The 24,103-nt window shown below is 32.9% G+C and overlaps 1 protein-coding gene across 1 annotated transcript; it reads right to left on the reverse strand.

Annotated features, from left to right (window-relative positions):
* Positions 1-1,226: 1,226 nt before the first annotated feature.
* Positions 1,227-23,699, reverse strand: LOC137931592 (membrane alanyl aminopeptidase-like). Its single transcript, XM_068775035.1, has 15 exons — positions 23,618-23,699; positions 21,132-21,591; positions 20,479-20,637; positions 17,996-18,310; positions 17,126-17,309; positions 16,419-16,660; positions 15,399-15,588; positions 14,275-14,467; positions 11,531-11,631; positions 10,724-10,900; positions 9,854-10,038; positions 9,236-9,403; positions 8,120-8,263; positions 7,572-7,641; positions 1,227-1,653 (listed from the first exon to the last, which is right to left on the reverse strand). The coding sequence occupies exons 2-15, from the start codon at positions 21,587-21,589 to the stop codon at positions 1,441-1,443; spliced, it is 2,799 nt and encodes a 932-aa protein (XP_068631136.1). The 5' UTR covers positions 21,590-21,591; positions 23,618-23,699; the 3' UTR covers positions 1,227-1,440.
* Between the last annotated feature and the right edge of the window lie 404 nt (positions 23,700-24,103).

The following is a 24,103-nucleotide window of genomic DNA, read 5'->3' on the forward strand; positions in this document are numbered from 1 at the left end:
TAATCTAAACTGTTAAGTGAGGATGTATGATGAGGGACTTTTCTAAATAATAGAGTCAGTCATGTTCAAAAAGAAGATTCGGTACCTATTGCCGGAAGAATTTGCATAAATAGCTACTAGCTATACCCTCGACTTTGTCCGCGTGGAAATTAACAAAAATGTAGTTAGTTTATTTTGTTTTCTCTTTCGTTTTAAATTTTTCTAGACTCCTACATGTATATATATATATATATATATATATATGTATGTATGTATGTATATGACCAAGATTAGTCGAAACAGACAGACAGATATTAATTTTAAAAAAATGTAATTTTAGTATATGTATCGTATATATTTATAAGCATGTAGTAAAAACAGTTATTTTAATATTACAAAGAGACACACCAAATTTATTTATATGTATAGATATGCGGGCTTTTCATTTTTAAAGTGGCGTAAGTAAATTTGAGTTTAAAATGTGATATTTAAGTGTTTTTGACATTGCAATATAAAATATACGCAATGGTTACTAAAAATCACATTATTTAAGTGTATCTATATTATATTTATAGTTCCTATTAAGACAGTATAAATTATAATAACAAAAAATTCTATGTAGAGTAAAATCACGATGTCTTTGTATTTCTTTTTCGGGAAACAAAGGTCGATTGAGAAAGGAAATTAAAAGGCAGTTAAAAGGGTATTCATTCGCAAAGCAGACTGGCACAGTTGATATAGCACATGTGTATGTGTATTTAATGTATGAGTATATATGACATCCTCTTATTTAAGTATTTATATATATTATGTGCTAGCTGAACGGGCGGATGTTATGTTTTCAAAAAGAATAATCCATTTGAACCCCAAAGTGAACTTTCAAACGATCGAAGTTGATAGCCAACAAGTAAATGCGTAGTGTTTATTGTCAATTTTTTGAACATAGATGTTAGTTTCAAGTTCCCAACATTTTACGGAATTGGTTTAATTACAGTTCTGATGAGACGAGGGGCATCAAAAAAGGCCTAAGAGTGTTAGGTGGTAGTAGACTGGTAGGTTGATGTTTCATGTAGGAGAAGAAAAGAGATGAAAGCAGGTCAATCTACATCATATTTTCTGGACGTACGTGACGACAGATAGTCGCAAGTCTAATGAACCAATAAGAGTAAATATTGAGATTAGGTAAAAATAAATATTATTCAACTTTCAAAAACATTTATTAACATTCTACTTTTATTAGTGGAGAGGAATCTCTTTCATTCACTTATATATAAACACCAATATTGATATAATTTTCATATTACAAGAATTAGAAATAAAGGAATTATTTTATATTATACATCGTAAAAAATACTTATATGCAACAAAACACGACGGACGAAAAAAATAAATCAACTGAAGAAAAATTGTTAATTCAAAAATAATAAAAGACTTAAAAGTAATTGAGCAAAAGGAAATCAATTAGTATTTAGCAAGAAGAGAAAAGAATAAACTTGCTGAAATTAGAATGACAGAGGCTGATAAGGTAGAACTGAAACTTCTGAGACTTTTCAATATGTCCGCTTTATGTGCTTCAGCCCAGGTCACTGATGCCCGTGCGTGCGCCAACGCACCTCTTGCAGAGTTCAATGACTCTTCAGTGCATTCAGTGCATGACGTCAGCCAATCCTCAAACTGAAATAGAAATTGCAATTTAAATTAATTTAAGCTCAATAAATGTCCGGTGATGTTAGTTTTTAAAAAAAAAACAAAATGTGCAATTAATCAGACTACTGTCAAACTTTTTTCTGTAGATCTTTTGTTTTTTTTAATCTGCTTTAACATGTACACATATTTATGAATATTATTGAGAGAACTATGAAAATAGTATCATCAGTGTCGAGTAATCTTTTTAAAAAATTTTGGCGGACCGCACATAAATGAACTCATTAGTAACTAACAAAATTATGTGTATAGTTATATAAAATAAATATAAAAATAAATAAAATAAAAACATACCAGAAAGGAGCAGAAAAAACAATTTACTTGAAATTTTTTTACCAGATATTTGAAAAACTAATTCGAAAAAGGAACAGAACTAAACGTGCGAAGTTTTCTGATCTTACATCACTCCGTCTTTTTGATCAATTGTTTCGGTTTAGTATACTACTATTTAATTATAATTAATTTTATAACTATATATTGATGAGACATAGTAGATGAAGTAAGTTCATATTTAGGCTAATGGGCCGCAAGCGTCCTACGGGCGGCATGTTGCTCATTTCTGTACCTAATGTTCAAAATATTATAAGAGTATAAATATTTTAAAATAATTTACATTTATTTTATACCATGATTTTTAAATATATTGTACATTAGGAGCACCGGAAAGTAATGTCGCTTTCTTAAGTTAAATTCACACGACTACATTTTTAACAAGTTTTTATTTCTAATCAATTCACCTTCGTTATCAACAACCTTTTGCCATCTAGTATACAAAGTCTTCAAAGTGCGTAATGGGCTACTAAATGACAATCAAATATTGACATGCGCAGAAACGATATTACTCTCCGGTCCCATTAATATGATTTGATAAAATTTTGAAAAGTTATTGATTACAAATAAATTTAACAAATTTATATACAAAACAAATAATAGTACAGAATATCGCGAAGGAAACTTCTGTAGTTATTGCAAGTATTAGTAATTCTTTCACAAATAATTCGATAAATTCAATCATTTCTCCTCTTGTTGAACTTCCATATAGGATTTTATTGTGGTTACAGTTTTAACAGAAAGGAGAAGTAAGTTAATATTTAAAGTATTAAATATATTTTTCTCAATTATCAATTGTTGTCTGCAGTTAGTTTTTTTTTAACAGTCCACGCTATTGGGAGCCTCTCCTATATTTGAGAAGGACAGGGTCGTTTTAACGCTCTTATTTATTATCTTTCTCTTTTTTCATTCATCACATAATATATCTTTCTACTTTTTTCATTTCACAATCTTCTCTGTCTTTCTCTTTCGTTCTATTCGCCATACATTCATCTTCAACTACTACAATCTAGGTATCTTTATTTGCAATTTTATTTAAATCTCAGTTTTATATAGCTTTACGTTCTATTATTTATATATATTTATCACAGATTAATATTTTATTCTACTTATTGGTCTACAATTAGTTATGTATGAGTATGTGTTTATCGTAGAAAGACACTTGATGGAGGTCACTTCAAACCGATCCTATTTAAAATATAAGGGGTAGGCCCACGTCCAACGGTTGAAATAATGATGATTATATAGGTGATAACATATTTGTAAACTCTGAAGTATTGTGGTGCTGTTTAAAAAAATTGATACGAATTTTCCCAACACTTCAAATTCGAAATTGAATATTGTTTGGATAATGTTACGCAAAACAGAAAACATACGTGGGTATACCAACGTCATGAGAATCCAAATACTTTTTTTAATATTTTAATTTAGGTTTGGGCTTTAATCATCATCATAAATATTCACCATTACAACATTCAAAAATCATCATTGAATTAAGACGCCAATCTACAAAATCGTTTAGCCGCTTCCGACATACTTTCCGACAAAATGAATTGCGCGGTAAATTTTAAAAGCCGTAACAATAATTATCTCTTACTTCGATTCTTAGTACATTCCCTTAACACATGATACACATGAGTTTTGAATAAGATAAATAAATCTATTTGATGGAATGTGCCCGTAGCAAACACGTGCTTATATTTTATCAAAAACAGAAGTGCATAAATAAATCCAAAGAAAACAACGAAATGATTTTTGCAAACGACTCCGGTTGTAATGTCCGAAAATTCCGTAAATAGGTCAAAAGAGTCGTAGCGCTCGCAAAAGCATTCACGCCTCACCAAGGTCAGGAGCAAATATACAATATGGCAATGGCGTTATGCCAGATTGCGTTGCCATATCTCATAAGACAATTACGGAAACTATAAAAAATCATTATTTAAAGTTCTGTCATGCTTATATAAGAGACAATAGTAATTCATGGTACAATGCGATTAAAATAAGAATAGGACCGGCCTAGCGCCATGTTGTGACGTCACAACGGGAACTTGGTATAATGTGCAAAAAAAGCAATGTTAAAAAATAATACCAGTGGTTAAAGTCACTCGCTCGGTTACCTTCGAAGCAGTTTCCAAATGCTTAATGAAACTTCCAAATACATCACGCGATATATGAATATTGCCATTTGGCCCTGGTACAATTCTTGCTTGTTTTAACTGGTCCAACAACATAATGGCACGTTTTTTCTCTTCCTCGAAGTACTTATCAATATTGCTGATAATCTCTCGAGCTCGCCGATGTAAAACACTACCTCTTTTGCTCATTGTAGAACAAATTAAACAATCAACAAAAACAATTATTATTATTTTTTTATGTTATATATTTAATGCTGACCGTACTTATATGAGTGAAGTTAGCCAAGAGCCCGTCCTATTCTTATTTTAATCGCATTGTACACGATTTTTTATTTTTTAAACAATATACTTACTATGATCATGCAAAGTAATCATTTGTAAACGTAAGGAGAAGAATGGAGATCACAATTTGCCAAAAACCAGAAACTATTTGTGCTTCCCTATATAAGCTACTAGGGTTCCAAAAGCGCAAAATAAACTCTTCTTTCTTTTTCTTTTCAACCCATACATACCCACTGCGAAGCTCCTCACAGATATCGGAGGGTCAGCGATTGCAATGTGGTATTATGGTACACAGAGAACGCTAATGCCCATTCTCTAGAAATTTCTTTGTGAGCAGTGGTAATCCTATATAATGATTGTACAAATTGTGAAATATATAAGACTGTGTTCTTGGAATCGAACCTCAATACAATGGTAGATCAATTCACTCCAAGCTTTATATTTATAAAAATCATAATGTAAAAGAATTTTTAACTAGTTTGGATTTTATTAACCATTTTAAATCTGTTACATGATTATATGAGAGTACATATTGCTAGTCAAAGTCAAAAGCAATGTCTAAAACAAAATAGCTTTGTTATATCAAATCATTACAATAATTTATAGTCGTCAGCTCAAAGGGTATGTGTTTCTATAAGTACTGGATTACTTCTGCAATTAAGGATATATGAGAAAGTCAACACTATAAACCAGAGTTCCCCAAACTTTTTTGTGTCGTAGACCCCTTGCCATGTTTTTCCGTGTTGGGTAGACCCCTACTTACCTGATATTGATTTCCTGTAAATTAATTTGTTTGTCCCAAATACGTATTTATAGAGTGACGAATTGAACAAGTCAGTGCAAGGTAGCGAAGCTCTGAGACAGCGACTCAGGTTTTTACAAGTTCAAAATGTATTGCGACCACAAAGCGAATACCAACATCCTACAACTTACACAATTTTATAAACATATATAATATTTTTTTTACTTTATAGGTACTTTTATAAATAATGTAAATGTTTTGATATTATAAGATAGTATGATGTAAGTAAATAGGTACTATCAGTGTATGTGTTGAGATCCACTATCGTAGACCCCCATTTTCATTTCATGGACCCCCAATTTTTTTTCCGCTGATGTAAACCCCTTGCAGGTTGTCATAGTCCCCAGGGGTCGATATAGACCACTTTGGGAATCACTGCTATAAACTCTTCTCAGATCATGGTGTATAAATCTTTATAGCCATGTGTTTTAATTTTAAGGATGCCATTGTTGGCAAGCTTAATTTTATTCTACTTTCTTTTAAAATAGAATGTCCTGGCATTGTTCTACCGACATACTCAAGTGATCACAGACTATATTAATATGAATGAATAAATAATTTTCAATGCAAAGATTACCAAAGTGAAAATTGTAGCTATTCAAGTGAAAATATCGCGTTAATAATTCAAAAAATTAAAAGGAACTGCGTCGGTTAATTTTAACGTAAATTAAGGTGCCTTTATTGACCTTTGAACTAATTGCTTGGCCGCTTTGACCCAAATGACCGACCCTCAAACATCAGCCATCGCTACGTACACATTCATTATGAGCGACACCTCGCTTTTGTTTGACGAAAAGATACAAAACGAAATTCGCTAACGACCAGACATTGTTATAACACCATCTATTAAAATCCCTAACGATGATCTTTCTATGTGAATATTTTCTTCGTCGTTTTATATTCAAATTAAAAAAAAAAAACTTTATTCAAGTAGGCGTTTAAATGTGCCTTCAAATTTTCCGTGAATAAGCTACCGCCGGCTCAGATTTTTAACCAGCTATGAAAAGCAGGCCCGAAACTCACAAAATCGAGATCCACACATTTCGATCACCAAAAACCTTTGAATTCTATCATAAGTCTTATTTAATAATATACGCTTAGTTTGAAAAGGACCAATATAGCAGTATAACAATACAGCAAAGCAAAACAAACAATATAGCTAGCAGTATTTACTTTAACAGAAAATAAAATGCATTACGTAATGCCTAAATTTATTCTTCAAAAAGATAATAAATCCTTTCTGGATTCGAACAACAAAGTTCCTCAAGATATCTCAAAAGTTCCTTTTTAAAGTTTTAAATTTTTAAGTTTTTAATCAGGCGTTATTTTGCGGAAGTCCATCCTAAGTAAGAAAAAGACCAATATATAGTCACATCCGCACATACAGTCGTAGTCGTGTAATAAATTGCACCGCCCGCCAGCCCGCTGATAAATGCGCATGCGTCAAACAATGCGAATTACACAACTACCACCGCTAAATCACTCAACACGTGTTTCACCCCTCCACGGGGCATCTTCAGGAGTTATGTAACGCCGATGAGTACCAAACACGGAGTCAGTGATTGGCACTAATCAGTGAATCGGTGTTGAGTAATTTAGCGGTGGTAGTTGTGTAATTCCCATTGTTTGCCGCATACGCATTTATCAGCGGGCTCGTGGGCGGTGTACTTTATTGCACGACTACGACTGCATGTGCGGATGTGACTATATATTGGTCCTTTTCTTACTTAGGATGGACTTCCGCAAAATAACACCTGATTAAAACTTAAAAATTTAAAAAAGGAATTTTTGAGATATCTTGAAGAACCTTGTTATTCGAATCCAGAAAGGGTTAATTATCTTTTTGAAGACAGAATTTAGGCATTATGTAAAGCATTTTTTTGCTGTTAAAGTAAATACTGCTAGCTTGGAAAGATTTTGCAGTATTGAGAACTGATCAAAATGAACAGGCCCAATCGAATTCTAGTTGAACGATGACGAACGCATAAAGGTAGAAGACTGGACGTGTAAGTGTAGAGTGTAGTGAGTGTACGGCGTTATGTATTTATATTTATGTCTTTTATTTATCACGTATAGACACGTGATAAATAAAATTTATTATTATTTTTATATAATTATATAATTATTATTTTTATATAAGTATTTAGATTTTAGCTCAAAAATTATTTGTTATTAAATATTAAGAAGCATTCGTTAGAATACCAATTTTTCAAACACATCTCTTTACTTTGCAATACATTTTTTAACTCCAGCTCTAACTGTTTAGTAGTTAACACAATTTGTTACTTTTGTCGTATATTTAGAAAGGATACTTTTTGATAAAGTAAATTATTTCTTACCTTCTTAAACTCGTCTGATGTATGCAAAGACGAAGCCACAGTTGAAAACACTGAATCCATAGTAGTGAATCTGGAATAATTAAAATAGTTAAATTCCATATCGATATAGTTAAAAAAAGACCGTGAATGTGAGCGTAGAATGTGCTGTGAAGCAAAATACGAACCAACGAATGAACGAACGAATGGCTAAACCAATTTGGTTAATCTTTATTCATACTCACGTAGAAGGTGAGACTAAGAAATCAAGAAATTGCAATGAATATAATAATCACAACTGTTATCTTATTTAAAATAAAAAGAGTTATATGTTACAGAATTGGGACGCAGTGAACTTAAAACTGCCCGAAACGCCATGACTCGATTACGTTGCTCCTACTATATAGCACAGTCTTCGATTTGGTCACACAGGTCCGACCACGGCACTTTCTCTTGTGATCTCCTCTAAGTGATACGAAATCAGATGGACTTTCATTCAATAATTTAATGAAATAGAAAAGTCTGTTTCAACTTTTTAAGCCACAAAAGAACTATACAAGGATAATACTCACATTCCTTTCCAGGTTGTGTAGTTCTGTTGTAAAGCTTCTAGAACAATCGGTACGTTGCTGTAGTTCGATAAAACACTGGACAAAGGCACCGTCAAGTCTTGAGTTCTAATTGGACTATCTTCCACGAGCATCGACACCAGGTATCTACAAACGATAGATGTACATATATATATATCGTTGTCACGATCAGAACATTTTGATTTTATAACATTCTTGGCTTTAATATTGACTAAAATTTCTTACACATGAACCAAAAATAATCTGAAATTCTAAACTTTTTTGTAGTCTTTGAGAATTAAGTTGTTTAATATTTTAGATGAAGGAGAGTGACAAATCATGCTACTGACACCATGTTGATTTTTTTTGAACTGGCTCACACTGCTCCTCGAGGGATATTTGTAGATTCCATTTCCAATTTGATGGGTAGGGCGCAAAAGTGATTTAGCATAAACCACTGGTTTTTTCATTTTTTCGACATGAGATCTTTTGACAAAACTCTTTTTGAACTTCAACTATTTTTTATATATTTTGTTTTAGACTATGCTTCGCAGGTTGTTGTAATTGTGTAGAAAAAGCAAGAAAGGGCTCCAAAACAACACATTTTAAATAAAATTTAACACAGATTTATAACATATACACTTTATCAGGTATAGCCTAAATGAAATCAAAATAATCAAGCAATACCATTGCTAGGAATTCTTGTAATTTTTTTAGAATGTTTGCAATGTTGCGAGTATGACAGCATTCGTTTGCTGAGGTTAATATTCGTTTTAAATTTTGTTAATGGTAACGTTTTGAGGAATTTCATTAAAAATCTAATTCCATTTATTGTGAATGGATTAGATATTTTAGTAGTCGTAAGGTGTTAAGGGAATGATGCCCGGGGGGTCCAAGGGGACCTCGGTTAAGGCCGCTAAATACTACAGTCTTACCTGGTTGAGAGACCACTAAGTTTAGGTTGCTTAGGTAGGTGCTCCATTGAAATACTAGGCTTAATGACCCTTTCTAGGAGACCTCAGAATGGGCCCCTAAAAAGAGCTCTTAAGGCTACTTAAAGGGACACTATTGTACTCCGGAGGGCAATACCCGAGTACATAATAACGAAATTAGTCATACTTATTCAATTGGGTCTTGTCGGTAGTGCAACCAAGAATATCTCCTATTATTCTGGCCTCGTTAGCTATGTTGGTGGTGGACATGCGACGCCATAAGAATTCATAGTCTTCAGCATCACCGTAACGCAGACCACTGCAGTAAGCTACAGGCCTAAGGCTCGGGGTTATTCTGAAATCATTTATAAAACATTATGCGCAAACTCAAAGTAAATTGTTATCGATTAAAATATCTATTTTTCAACGGTTTATAAATTCAAGTTTGAAATAGTGTTTTTAAAATTTAATTTAAAGTCACCTTTTTGGAGCTATTTATTTTAAAAAAACTAGCTGATCCCGCAAACATTGTTTTGCAAAAAAATTATGTTTTTAATTTACAAATAAAAATAAGGGTAAAAATTTAGGGTTGTATGTAATTTGTATGCTGTATCATAAAAAAAATAAAAAAAATCGACAAAAATTAAAAAAACATTAAGGGTGAACAACCCTTATCAATTAGGGGTATGGAAAATTTGTAAAAATCGGTCAAGCCGTTTCGGAGGAGTACGGTAACTAACATTGTGACATGGAAATGTTATATATTAGATTTTTAGATAAAAGTAAATAATAAAGTTGTTCATACTCTGTTCCATTTTGTCTAAGCTTCCTATAAAGTCCGACAGTGTAGTCAAGGCATCCCTGATGACCCAGTTTGCAAGCGAACTCCAGCACTTGCATTCGATTCCTCAGTGTCACGAAGTCATCCGTCGACCTCACCTCATAACCGAGCTTGTTAATGACATGATCCACTAGCTGTAGACCGTAGTCCTGGAAACAAAAATATTTAAAATTTCGTATTAAGTAAAAAAAGGACCAATATTTAGCCACTTCCGCACATGCAGTAGTAGTCGTGCAACAAAGTGCACCGCCTGCCAGCCATCTAACAAATGCGTGTGCGGCAAACAATGCGAATTACACAACTGCCACCGTTAAACCACTCAACACGTGTTTAACCCTTCCACGGGGCATCCTCAGGAGTTAATTTACACCGATTTTCTTACTTAGGATTAACTTCCGCAAGGTAACGCCTGATTCCATTAAATTTTCGTATTAATTTGAGAGAATGACTAGAATCACAAAAATCGATTTAATTAATATTCTTTCGCTCAGATATCACCATTTCAGGCAATACACCCCGCTTCACTTAGATCTCAGATCAATATTTTTTATAGAACTTTACTAGTTGTTACGTTTAAAATTAAGACGCATTCTTCCATCAATAATGAAATAAAACCTTGTTTTGCCATATAAACAGTGACATTATTTTTTATAAAGTAAGGACTTGACATGTAAATGTTTTTTTTTTTTGCTAACGTCATTCCAAATTTAAAAGTTTTTTCGAACATTTATGGCCAGTTACAATTAGGTTTGTATGTTTCCTTCAAGGATATCGAAAGATATTCAAACAGTCCTTATTGTATTTTTTTAACATCTTATTTAAAAGTAAACCTACCTCTATGATGTCCAAGGCGTCCGAACCTAAGTAAGAAGTTCTAAGTTTATTTAATCCGCGAATCGCAGCGTACCAGACGGAATAGTCTGTTTCTTCTGATAAGAACTCGAGGACTTCAAACAGAAGTTCGAATTTTACTTCATCGGCGTAAACGAACGCAAACAAATCGTTTACAATCTGAAAAAAAATGTTATTAAATATTGTTTATACCAACTTTACGTAGAATTTTACGTAGTATTTTTATTTAGTACTCAGCATTTTATTTGGCACATAAAGGCGAAGCGGGACTTACGTCAAAGATCGACCGGATTCGTTTTTAAGAGATTTGTCATAATCACGAAAGGCTCTGTTAGTTTGATATAGCATCATATATATATATATATATATATATATATATATATATATTCTTCATATATATATATATATATATATATATATATATATATATATATATATATATACCACCTAGACGGAAGCCTTCCTATTTACCTATTTCTTTACTGTTTACCTACACCTATTTCTTCATTACATTTATGTATATCTATATATGAAACGCTATAGTTTCGGCCGGTGTCAACAGATGGCGCTAGTTTCCTGCCATAAACAAAGAGGCAACGCGTGGTAGAATCTATTTATTAACAAAAAAGAATCGACAAAGACACGACAAATAAATATTTCATTTAGGTATAACATGGTATCTCCTCGGGTTTAAGTAACGCGTTGTTTTGTATTGTATTGTTAATGTAAACATATGAATATTTCACATGCAATCATTTTTTAAAGACGTAAATTGAATTAAATACTCACTTTAGCCCTGTTAAGATGATTTATTTTTTCACGATCAGATCCTTTAAGAGCGGCAGCGATAAGTCTCCACGATTCGATATCGTAGTTCACCCTGTATAAGCCTGAAAAAAAAAATCATTTGATTATTACTTGCACAGGGTAAATTAAAGCAATGTCGAATGCAGAAATTTATCTGAGAGGCAAGAGGTCGAATAATGATTTTCTTTTTATAAAATAAATGCAAGTGTTACTTTGTCGACGGGAGATGATTGATCGCGGAAGGCGATTACCTCGTCAAGAAGCCTTAGCTTGAGGGCTACCTCGGCAACTTTGGCTCGGATCGACATTTAACATGGGATATTACCACTTTGGGAGACCAATGAGATCTCAGGTCGCTTAAGCATGCTCCTTGGAGGGATCCGGCATAAAAACCCTCGAAGCCTTGACTTAAGTAGTCACTCGATACGTGTTGAGTATTCCGACCCAAGGTTATTTTCTGACTTACATTTTTGCTACTTAGAGGCTTAAGAAGCTCCAACAATGAATCTATCTAGGATGGTGTGGAAACGCCTCGCTCTAAAGTTCTTAACGAGTATGATTTGTTTTTATATACGAGGGTGAATCAAAAAGTTCTTAGAAGTGCATATATATGAAACCTTTTTGGATCAAGTTCGATATTCAAATTAAAGAGTGTCTATCACACTATATTTATGCAGACTGTCACTTGTTTTTGTCAGTTCGTTCGCATGTAATAATTTTTTTTGTGCAACGAGTTGCTAAAAAGTCAAAATTATGGATAAAAGTGAGTTACGTGCGGTGATAAAATATCTCAGTTAGAAAAAAATGTCTAAGAAGGAAATTTTTTTGGACATTCAGCAGACATTAGGGGGTGATGCTGTACTCTATTCTACGGTTGCGTACTGGGTGGCTGAATTGGAAAGAGGTACATCAAGCTGTAAAGATGACCCGCGTTCTGGGCGGCCTTCAACCTCCGTTACAGAAGAAAATGTCAAAAAGGTTGAGAATCTGGTTTTGGAAGACAGAAGAATGACTATAAAACATATAGCTGAGATCCTAAAGATATCTTTTGGTAGCGTTCAATCCATTTTAATTGATTCACTGGGGTTCAAAAAAGTGTCTGCAAGATGGGTGCCATGAATGTTAACCGACGAAAACAAAAAGCGACGTTTGGAAATTTCCAAGCGGAATCTCAAAATGTTCCAGCGTGATTCGGATAATTTTTGCCGTCGTCTTGTCACCATGGATGAAACGTGGGTCCACCATTTTGAGCCTGAAACTAAAAGACAAAGCATGTCTTGGAAACGACCATCCTCTCCATCCATTAAGAAATTTCGAGTTGCTCCTACCGCTGGCAAAGTTATGGCCTCTGTGTTCTGGGATAGTGAAGGAATCCTTTTTATTGATTACATGCCAAAAGGCCAGACGATTACTGGACCCTATTATGCAAATTTAATCCCGAAAGTGCGTGAAGCGATTAAAGAAAAACGTCGTGGAAAACTGTCGTTGGGCGTGTTGTTCCTTCTCCACCATATTCTCCGGACTTAGCCCCAAGTGATTTTCACTTATTTCCAAAATTAAAAGAGGAAATTCGTGGAACAAAATTTCACGATAATGACGCGGTTATAGCTGCCGTTTTTCGAGAGTCAAGAAAATAATTATTTTTCACAAGGAATAAGGAAGTTAGAAACGCGTTATTCTAAATGTATTGCATTGGAGGGAGATTATGTAGAAAAATAAAATATTATTATTTAAATCTTTGCATTTTTTTAAATTGATTCCAAGAATTTTTTGATTCACCTTCGTATATAAGGAATTTTCTCTTTTAATCGTTCCGTTTTTGGGGCTTCTCGTTCAACCCCAATTATGGGTGGACAGGGTATTTATTTGCATAATGTTTTTTTTTTTCCGTTGTTTTCATTTTTTTTTATTTGCCCGCTCATCGTTCTTCCTTCTTAATGTCTTTCATTCTTTTCTCTAATTTCCTTCACAATATCGTTCATTCTTTCCCTAACTTTAGAATTTATTGTTATAACTTTACGATAATCCGATCAGAATGACACCACACTTTACATCAATGTATACGACACGATGCAGATGTTACAGTACGGACCAAAATAAAAGGAGGAGTTTATTACGAATAAAAATTAATAATGATGTAAATATTTTCGGCCAGTATTCAAATTGAGACATAAATGATGATAATGGACATTAGCTAAAGGTTTTAGACCTTTCATGCACAAGTGTTCCGAAACTTAAAAAATTAAGAATTACGCATTCTTTCTTTCAGTGAATATATATTTTATTAAGTTTGCATTTAATATTTGATCTGTACATTAGTTTATTCAATACAAAATAATAAAATTACTTTAATTATTAATATTGCAGCCACACAGTTAAACAGGTTAGCAATAAAACCTTTCGCTTAAATTTAAATAGAGAAGAATAAAAATGCTCGATACAGCTATATATATATATATATATATATATATATATATATATATATATATATTCATATATATGGTTATATATATTTAACGAAATCACATATGATTCGCTATAAATATTTTTTCTCTTTTATTATAAATCTTACGCGTTTTTTTATATAAATAAACAAATTGTAAAATCTAAGTCTAGAGTGTACTGCTTTCTTTAAGTAAAAAAGTAAGTAAAGTTTTCCGTTATCAATAAAATAAAATAAATATCTCTCCATATTATATCAGAATATGGTAATACACGATTCATACCTGTTTCTTGTAAATTAACAATGACCCAATGCTTTTCTGTACTCTTCACTTGCACGTCAATTGTTTCAACTTTATTATGCATGATGAACAAAGGCTTTGTGTTTTCGAAGTTCGGAGCCAATCCAGTTGTTAAGGTGATTGGAATCTTGTACAATTCATTTGATTCGTTTGTTGAGTTTATGTAGAAACGTTTCTGTAAAAGATCATAGTTGTTAGCTTCAGTTTGTATTATTAATAATGAATATTTATTTTCATACATTGTTATAGAAGAAATATGATTTTGTTTATTGACTTAGCTTAAAACGAATATAAAAAAGCTCAGTCTCGTACTGCAGTACAGCCTAACCAAAGCACTGATTGTCAGAAAGGAATCCTATGAGCAGTTCCACTAATATTTGTTCAATAACTTTTATTACTTATTTCAAATAGATAAAAGTATTCAATATCTGTCTTTAAAATATAATTATGATTATTAAATGTAAAATGTATTTATTTATTAATATATATAAGGTAGAATTTTAGTATAAAGTTACTAATAATATGGTAAAGCAGGGATGAACAACCCGCGGCCCGCGGGCCGCATGCGGTCCTTGAGGCAAGTAAATTATAATTTATTTTTGTATTTTTTTAAAAAATGCTAGTATGAAGGCTTTAAAGATAATAAAATTGTCTAATTAGTTGTAAATCGGTTGATTACGAACATAAATTACGTTTAGAACATGGTTTGAACCTTGAATATATACTTTTTTCATGGCCCACTGATTTTGAAACTTGATTGCTCACCCCTGAGGTAAAAGATGTAGTTCGAAATATTGTTCCTCTGAAGTGACAACGAGCAAAGCACGTCGCTAATAATCCCTTTGGTCTTTGGTGCTGAAATGTTTTTGAGTGGCGGCCACAAGCTGGTAGAACTAGTGTTGGATGCCCTGGGGGCACAGTGGCGATTGGGTGGTTTGACGACATAGTCAAGTTGGAAAAGTCCCAAGATATGGGCAGAAATTTGAAGAAGGCCTATATCTTGTAGTGGATATCTATCTGCTAACACGAATGAGAGGTGTAATAAAGGAGATTGTAAAAAAGTTTATAGTGATAAATAAATATCAAAACAAATAAACGAAACTTACTTGTGTTAATGTGATTTTATTTTCTTCGTAATTGATATCCACTTGTAATACTGGATGTCCCGCTTGAGAGATCCAGGAGTTCATTATACTTGAAATGTTAGTTTCTTTGTATGCGAACAGTGAATTATATGTAGCCGCTCCTTCGAAAAGACTAGCGTACAGTTTCTCAGGATAGCCAACGTCGAATTCACTGAAAGAAATTTTTCATTTTAATTTAATTGGAGATTAAATCATTAACTTAAGATATCAAAACCAATATTGTGTAGTAATCTCAAATATTATCATCATCATTTAAGCCGTAAGATGTCCACGACTGGACATAAACAGTCTACATCCAGAGTTTAATTACGACCTTAAAAAGATCGTATGTCCACCTTGTGAATATTCAACGCTGTGTTTGCCGATTCGTCATCTTCACGTTACTTCTTCTTAAAGACCCTGTGGCCATATGTTCGGCGACCTATGTGACTGTCCATTGTCACTTCAACTTGCCATATCATTGGACTATATGGATTATTTTCATTTGTCCATGAAATTAGATCTCGTAGAGAAATTTCATGCTCCTGTAGCGACCGAGAGCTTTCCAGTAAAGCCCAGAGTGAGAGATGACGATTTCGAATGTAAACGTTTAATATTATCTGACTTGTTAACAATTTAACTATAGTGTTACTGTCAAAGATACCATGGTTATAGTAAGATCAAGCTACAGAAAACAATATTTACAGACGATGGGAAACACATGGAAGAAAAACATCATTGAACACATTAGAAATAAAAAAAAAAAACGCTCGCTAACCCGCATACCGAACGTAGCAAGTATTGAAACACTTATTGGACACTCCATGGGAGATGTGTATTGTGACTAATCAATCAACATTATATTTTTATAAATTTTCTAGTTTCTGTACAATTTCTAGAAGAACAGGGTTTGCAGTGCTGCCGAAAGCGCTGTAGCGTGGTAGCACTTTAAGAAAATTAAAAAAGCCGAACAGTGATTTACTTTAATATAAATCAACTTACTTGGCTTTGAGATAGGCATTCAAACCATATTTGAACGCATCGTCTCCCATCAGATGATGAATCATTCTAATAACCGATCCAGCCTTCTGATATGTTATGGTACCGAAGTGTCCGCTGATTTCAGCCGGCGAATTTACATTCTCGTTCGTGATCGGAGCTGAATCGGGTGAATTATCGGCATCGTATGCGGAGTATACAGAACCAATTACTAGCATATCATTTGAGCCGACTTCCGATTCGATCTGTGAAACATATTTTTTATTAAATGGCCGACTCTTTAATAACCTGAGTTAGCACAGGTACCGCGAATAAGTCTGGTGTCAGGGACTCTAACTGCTCATAGTCTTTTTAACAAACAATTGTTTACTTTTAGGTTTAAAAGACAGTCCTCTGTGCAAGACTTGTCTGACAAAGAACGATGATGCTGCTCACATCCGATGTAGCACCCCTAGATGAGCCGGGATGGGTACTCCCGGATTATCCAAGTACCTTCCTAAGATCGCCAGTGAGATCAAGGGTTTGCCAGGATTTTTCAAGGATTTGGTTTAGCTTGAGTAAGGCCCACCTCGATGCAAAATGACAAGACAACTTCGATTGGCAATATAAATAATTATGCCTAAGTTTTTAGATGCTATGTGAAGAATATCAGCGAGAAAATCTAATAAGATCGACACATGAAAGTTAAAGGTTTATACTTGATAACATACAAGAGCAGTAATGTAATCCTGGAAATAGTTGGCGAATCCTTCATTGAGCCAAGTGTTGCTCCACCAGTGGCAAGTGACGAGGTTTCCGAACCACATGTGTGTTGTCTCGTGGGCGATTATTTGAGCCACTCTGTATTTGTAATAAGGTGTCGAATCTTCAGGCACGTATAGTAATAAGGCTTCTCTGAAATAAAGACATAAGTCTTGTTAATTTTTTAATTTTAACTTAAGACAATGATTTATGCATTAATTTACTAATATTCTAGCTATTCTGACAGTTTTTACTTCCTGATGTCTGCTGTCGCATTCCAATGGCAAAAATAAATTAATATAATGTATCTCAAAGTATTTACTTTATTATTAATTAACTTTGTGATCACTTCGGATTGATTTATACAGCTGTAAAACAAAAAAAATGAACTTGCAGCGCGTGAAGTGCCACACTCGAAATTAATATCTACCTGACAATGCAAAGCATCAATAGTTATTTAACTTTTTCAATTGCTATGCTATTTTCAAGCTTATCGTTTTACAAACCTTTTGAAAATAGATAGAGATTTATACATCTGAACAGAAAATGATTTGTCAGTGAAATTAGTTTCATATCTAATCTCAGATTTATAGTAAACTACATCACCATCATCATCACCATGTTACCCGATAGACGCTCACTGCAAGGTATGTTTGTCCCAAAAATCGCCAAGATGACCAGCCTTACGCTGCTCGCATCCAGAGACTTCCAATGACCGTAACTATATGTTTAGTTTACCTAATAAGGGAAAAGAGAGAAGAAAATTAAGAAGAAGGAAAGGAGAGAAGGGAGGAGGAAAGGAGAAGAGAGAACGCAATTGAATAATAATTTAATAATACCTGTATTTAATTAAACCCCAATTCTCCATAGCGCCTGAACTAAAGTCCGGCAATGCAATATGATCCAGCCTCAGGTTACTATTTGTTGAATAATAATCTATTCCAAAATAATCTCCCAAAGCATTAACAACTCGAAGACCAAAATCAAAGGCATAAGCTGTCTGGTTCCTTGCCTCTGGTCTGGCGTAGACGCCAAATTCGTTGACACCATTTGTGATATTGGCTCCAGCTTCAAACTCGGAGACTAGGAAAGCAACTAGGTAAGTTGACATTTTAGGTGTTGGGAAGAATACTTCTCGAACATATCCATTGGACCTGAAAGTTAACTTGATATGAAATAAACATTCCAAATATCTTTTCTAATTAATACGTAACATTAATATTAAAGAAGCTTGCTATTGACATAGATAAAAAATTAATAATAGAGGTTAAGATAGTGTTAGTCAATTTGGTACTTGCGTCGTTGTGAGAGCAATAAATTATATGGGTATCAGTTAATATGTCAGTAGCAAAAGTACAGAAGACAATCCCAACGAATAAAAGACTTTAATTTTTTATTGTCACGACTCAAAGCAGCATCCAGCAATATTCTCTCCTTAACATAAAACCACCCTGCGATTACCAGAGCTAGCGATTATGGTATATTCCCCATAGATATTTTAGGGGTAAGCCTGTGCCTGGCGGTGAGTGTTTATAGGTTAAAACTACAACGACGATAGCTCATTATTAAAATACAAAATAAGTGAGATTCTGTCTTGGAAGCACATCTTAGTTACTCAGTTACGATGAACATGATTAAATGTTGGATGCCTGAAGATATTGCGGTTACATCTTCTAGATCGGACTTCACTAATGGAAATATCTAAGAATAAATTCAAAGTGAATTAAGAGGCGAAAGTGATAGAAGACAGGTATAACACCGAAATCTGTTTACAATTTGCTGAAGGATTTAAGATTGTCAAAAGCTAACATCAGCTCATTTAGAAAATGGTCTTCCAAAACAGCATAGAAGGAAAAAGTTTACCGGAAATGTATTGCGAGAATTTCGCCATTAACCTGCTGCCCAGACCGTCAGCCCCGAGAACTCTAACCGGAAATGCTGAGAAGTTAGGTCTAACTTATAAATGCATCTGACTCATGTATATTAATTATTAGTTTATTAATCGTCTTAACCAAAATGCAACCAAGATTAAATGATTTTTATTCACATAAGAACATTCTTGAAATAGCTTTCAGCACTCTCCTGCGATTCTATTAGTTAATATTGTGGTAATTAATTTCATTAGGATAAATTTTGAATTTTGAAGATGAAGATGCCCCGTGGAGGGGTGAAACACGTGTTGAGTAATTTGGCGGTGACGGTTGTGTGATTCGCATTGTTTGCCGCATACGCATTTATCAGCGCGCTGGCGGGCGGTGCACTTTATTGCACGACTACCACTGCATGTGCGGATTGTATGACGTCACTGGTTCATAATGCTAAAAGATTTTAAAAACTTTCATATCTGAATGACGATGTCATAACTCAAAACCATTGCGTTGTGGAATGTGACAATGCTGATATATAAATTTATTAAATTGGCGATGTGTGTGTAATAGATAAATATGATGTTTATTGTGATATTAAATAATGCTCATTCTTAAATAAGTATATAACGTGAGGTGTACTGTTATATTGTTTTATGCTCTAACACCATCAATAGTTATTATCATTCGATTTGATACATGGTCTCTTATATTCCATATTTTAAATCATTTAAAGCAATTTATTCCGTTAAGTATTTTCTTGTCATCTTCGTGAGCCTTGTTGGGTAAGTCTGATAACACAATACACTTGAGCATTTTTACTTATTGATATGAAAATTTTGAACCTACCCTAGAGGTTAAATGTTAAGATCCGCTTACGACGATACACGATGTTTTGAAATACAAAATTTTGCATAAAAGCGATCATCATTTTGATCTCATTAGCCCATTAAATTTGTTATTGCTTCCAATCCTAGTATAGTAATGTTAAAGATAATTTAAAAATTAGCAGATTTTCCATGAGTCTTAATGATTGTAGAAATATGGAAGCTTTTATGATGTGATGCTGAAAAATAATATTACGAATACCTCGGATAGTTAAGAAAACAAAACCTCTGATTCAAAAGGAACTCGAAGTATTTGGAAGGTTATCATAGATATTAACCATATTGATGAGAGATGCCAGAAGGACAGAGCGTTCGACGAAACGAAATCTTGTTAGCTGTAACTGTAGTAAGGTTGAAGAAGACCCCGGCGATTCAAAAAGCTTGACCATGTTAAAGACCAAAATAGGTATAGGGTATAGTGATACCATACACGCTGCCAAAAATTGAGGAATAGTTCAACAGGCCTAGATGTTGAACAACTTATAATATTCTAATGCAAATAAGAATCCACACTGGTGTTTTATCAGTGTTTTATCAACTGTAAAAATTATTGGAAAATAATTTACTTACAAGCTAGTCGTGCTTTGGATTTTTGTATTCGATAGAGATGGTTTATAGTTTGCCGGTCTATCAATGGTCAGAGTGAAAACAGCCTTCAACGCAGGCTCATCGAAACAAGGAAAAACTTTTCTCGCGTGCGTCGGTTCCATTTGAGTTGCTCCCAACCATCTGTAATTATCAAATATTATATCAGATCAAGTCTACGCTGTAAAAAGTAAATCATAATTTTTTTCGTTTTTTAAAAATGGAATACTTTTCACAATTTTCTAATTACTTTAGAAAGCACGAATTATTTCTTAAAAAAACAAGACGTGGCGGATTTGATGGATGGCCTGTTTATAAAGTTAGTAAGGTATTGGATAAAAATAAAGAATAGATTGAAATGGGACAAAAATAAATTTAATGCAACGACTGTTTCATATTATTCAAATTAAAACTGCTTTCATATCATTGCTGTATCACATGAAATCTACAACATAATACTAGTTGTTGATATAAGAAGAAGAGATTAACCGTGTATTTGCGAATGCTTCTTTACATTGTCAGACAGATAAGAAAACTTGCGGATTACTTCGAGTACTATGTTTATATCAACGCACTTCGAATTCTGTTTTATTGCAAATGTTAATAAGTACTTATTGTAATTAAAATTTTATACTCACTTTTTGACGCCATTTTCGTAATAACTATTGCTGTAGAATCCTTTAAGATCTTTTCTAATAGGACCAAAGTACACTATTCTCAAATTATATTCGATTCCTTCAAGCAAGTCGTTTTGTAGATTTATCAGGGCGAATGTGTATTTATTATCGAATTCTAGACCATTTTCTAGTCTTGGAAGGTTTGGTAACGATCCGCCAGTTACGGTTATATTTTCAGCGGTAAATATTAAATCTTCTGAATGTATTTTAATTTGATTAGTGGTAGATGTAGTTGTAAATTTGATGTTTACTTCTCCATCAAATTTGAATGCTTTATCATCTCCGGTATCAAAGTATGGCGTGATCGAAATAGAATATTCAGATGGATTGATAGGAGTATTCAGACGATAGTTTGTATCACAAAAAACATTTTGAAATGTTAAAGTCAAAACGATCAAGTTTATAGCGTGTCGAAGCATTTCTGAAACAATTTATTGTACTTTATAAAGGTAATTGATAATAGTTTTTCAACGTTTCCATATTTTATACTTTTATAACACCCCAAAATAGTTTTAAGAAACAATTACTTTAATGTTTCATACAGATAATTTTCTGCCAGTAATTATAGATTATAAACAATTATATTCTCCACTCAACAGCAAAGTATATCATAAAGAAAAGTAATCTATGTCAAATCTTCTTAAAGAAGATAACATGTAAATTAATGAGAGCAGTCATTATGTAGTAATGATGCAATTAAGCAATATCAGCTCAGTGGTAGAGGATTGAAACTTGCGATCATATGCCACAGGTTCGATTTGCGAAATACAATCATACATAATTCACAATTTGTGCATAATAATAATGTAGCATTGCCACTACTCAGAAACAAAGTTTCCAGAGGTTGAGCAGCTGTATCCTCTGCGTACCATAATACCACGAAGCGATCGCCAACACGTCAAACGTAACGATTATGGTGGTTAAGTAAATTGAAAATAAATAAAATTATAAAACTAATGTAAAATAAACAGAAATAAAATTATTAAAATGTTAATGTGTAATGAGAGAGGAATGGAAGGTAGAGCGAAAGAGAACGAAAAAAGAAATGTGGAATGAACACGGAATCGAAGATCATAAGATGCATAAATGAAGAGAGAGAAAAAAAAAAGGTTGTGAAAAATTAAATATATGTAACAGAAGTCCCTGTCCCATACCAGATAGGGGGTACGAGAGGCTCCCCATAGCGGGGCCTATAAAAGAAACGATTATGGTATATCTTCCCACAGATATCTTTCTTGAGGCCTGTCCCTGGCTGTGGGAGCAAATACTTTGAAACGTGGACTAATAACAACGTTATTTTAATTAAAACGTTAAGTTTTTAATTAAAACTAACTGACATTTCTTATTTTAGCCTGCTTAGTATTAGATTTTTATAAACTATAAATATTCATAATCTCAAATTATTTATTGATATATTCAAGTTCAAATTTGTTAAAAATAATTATTAAATAAATAAAAGTGTATAAATATGGAATTTAAATACACCGTCACATATTTTGTCAAAATAAACCACATGTATGTAAGTCAATATATTTTATGTATATGTTATATCTCCTTGTGAAGTATTTGTATAAAGGTAAATTATATGTATAATTTTAAACGAATAGCTTGTTTTTATATTTATTTATGTCAATAGAATCTGTTCCTATGACTCATCTCTGCACAGCCATGGGTTTACTGGTAGAGAATACCTAAGAGACCGCCATTACAAAGATGAATAAATAAATAAATATAGGCCATAATTGTTATGTGATATGAATAATAGAAATTACTATAAACAAAGGTCCACTTTTACCAGACATAGATCTTCTTTATTAAACCTAAAGATCTTAAAATACAATCCTTTTTCTCTTTTTTTTGAGCCGATAGACTCTCCCTGCAAGAGATCCACGCGATTAATCAATGTGTAATATATATGAACACTAATAACAATTTATGTAAATTTGTAATAAAGATTTAAAAAAAAGTTATTCCGCTTCATTCATTTTTTAGCCGTACTCATCGACTTTATTCATGAATAAAGCATTCTACCATAAATCTGGTTTATTATGCAAACCATGACAGTTTTAAAATTTTTCTATATATTTAAAAATTTTCGAAATTAAATTATTTTCTTTTCTAATAAAATAACTGTAATGAATCTATACAATCTTGTTTATAATTATTTTCCAGATATTTTTAGTTATTAATTTTTTAAATATGGTCTTTTAACAGTTTTTTATTTATTTGTCCAGACCTATATTCACCTACACGTAGTAAACATATAATTTGTACTGTGCTATTAATAAATTATATATATCACGTTTAGGTGTTTGCGTACCTATTTAATGTTAATTAAAATAATAGCGTATTTAAATAAGAGAAGGATAACAATTGGTCGAAATAACTTCAACCATTATCCTTATTAATATGACATGTATATACTAAGAAATGATTATCTTACATACCTGACGTGCTGGCTTCGACAACTTATTGTGTAAACTACATCTGTGTCATCTGCGTTAGATATTGATAACAGACATCTCAAGTATTATGTCTTATCAACGATTCGTTGATAAAACCAACGTATTGTGTCAAGTGAATCTTGTCAAAAGATTCATAATCATTTAAGAGTGCAATAAAAACATGTAACGGTATCAAAACATTCTCGAACTGACTCCAATGAGTTCTGGATCTATATTTCAAAAACGCAAATAATTCTAACAGAAACAATTGATTTAAGATTCAATATGAAACGATAAGATATTTTGTATGTCTCAAGGTATAAATGGTCCATATATAAGCAATGGTTACCTAGCGGTAAATATTGAGAATTAAATCGTAAGTCGCGGATTTGATTCACACTTCATGCCTTTATTATATAGGATTGCCGCTGATCACAAAACAAGCTTCAAGAGGATAGGCGGCAATGTCCTTTGCATATCATAATATTA

This window comes from Battus philenor, unplaced genomic scaffold (genome assembly GCF_028537555.1).
Source record: "Battus philenor isolate CCGP_79_NKW_IND1 unplaced genomic scaffold, ilBatPhil1.0.hap1 SCAF_8, whole genome shotgun sequence".
In the NCBI taxonomy this organism is placed as follows: domain Eukaryota; kingdom Metazoa; phylum Arthropoda; class Insecta; order Lepidoptera; family Papilionidae; genus Battus; species Battus philenor.

Coding starts and splice junctions, on each gene's coding strand:
- LOC137931592 (XM_068775035.1), bottom strand. CDS start 21,589: ATGCTTCGACACGCTATAAACTTGATCGTTTTGACTTTAACATTTCAA. Junction 18,311..20,478: donor ATCCAAAGCACGACTAGCTT/GTAAGTAAATTA, acceptor GTTAACTTTCAG/GTCCAATGGATATGTTCGAG. Junction 10,039..10,723: donor ACGCCTTGGACATCATAGAG/GTAGGTTTACTT, acceptor TTTTGTTTCCAG/GACTACGGTCTACAGCTAGT.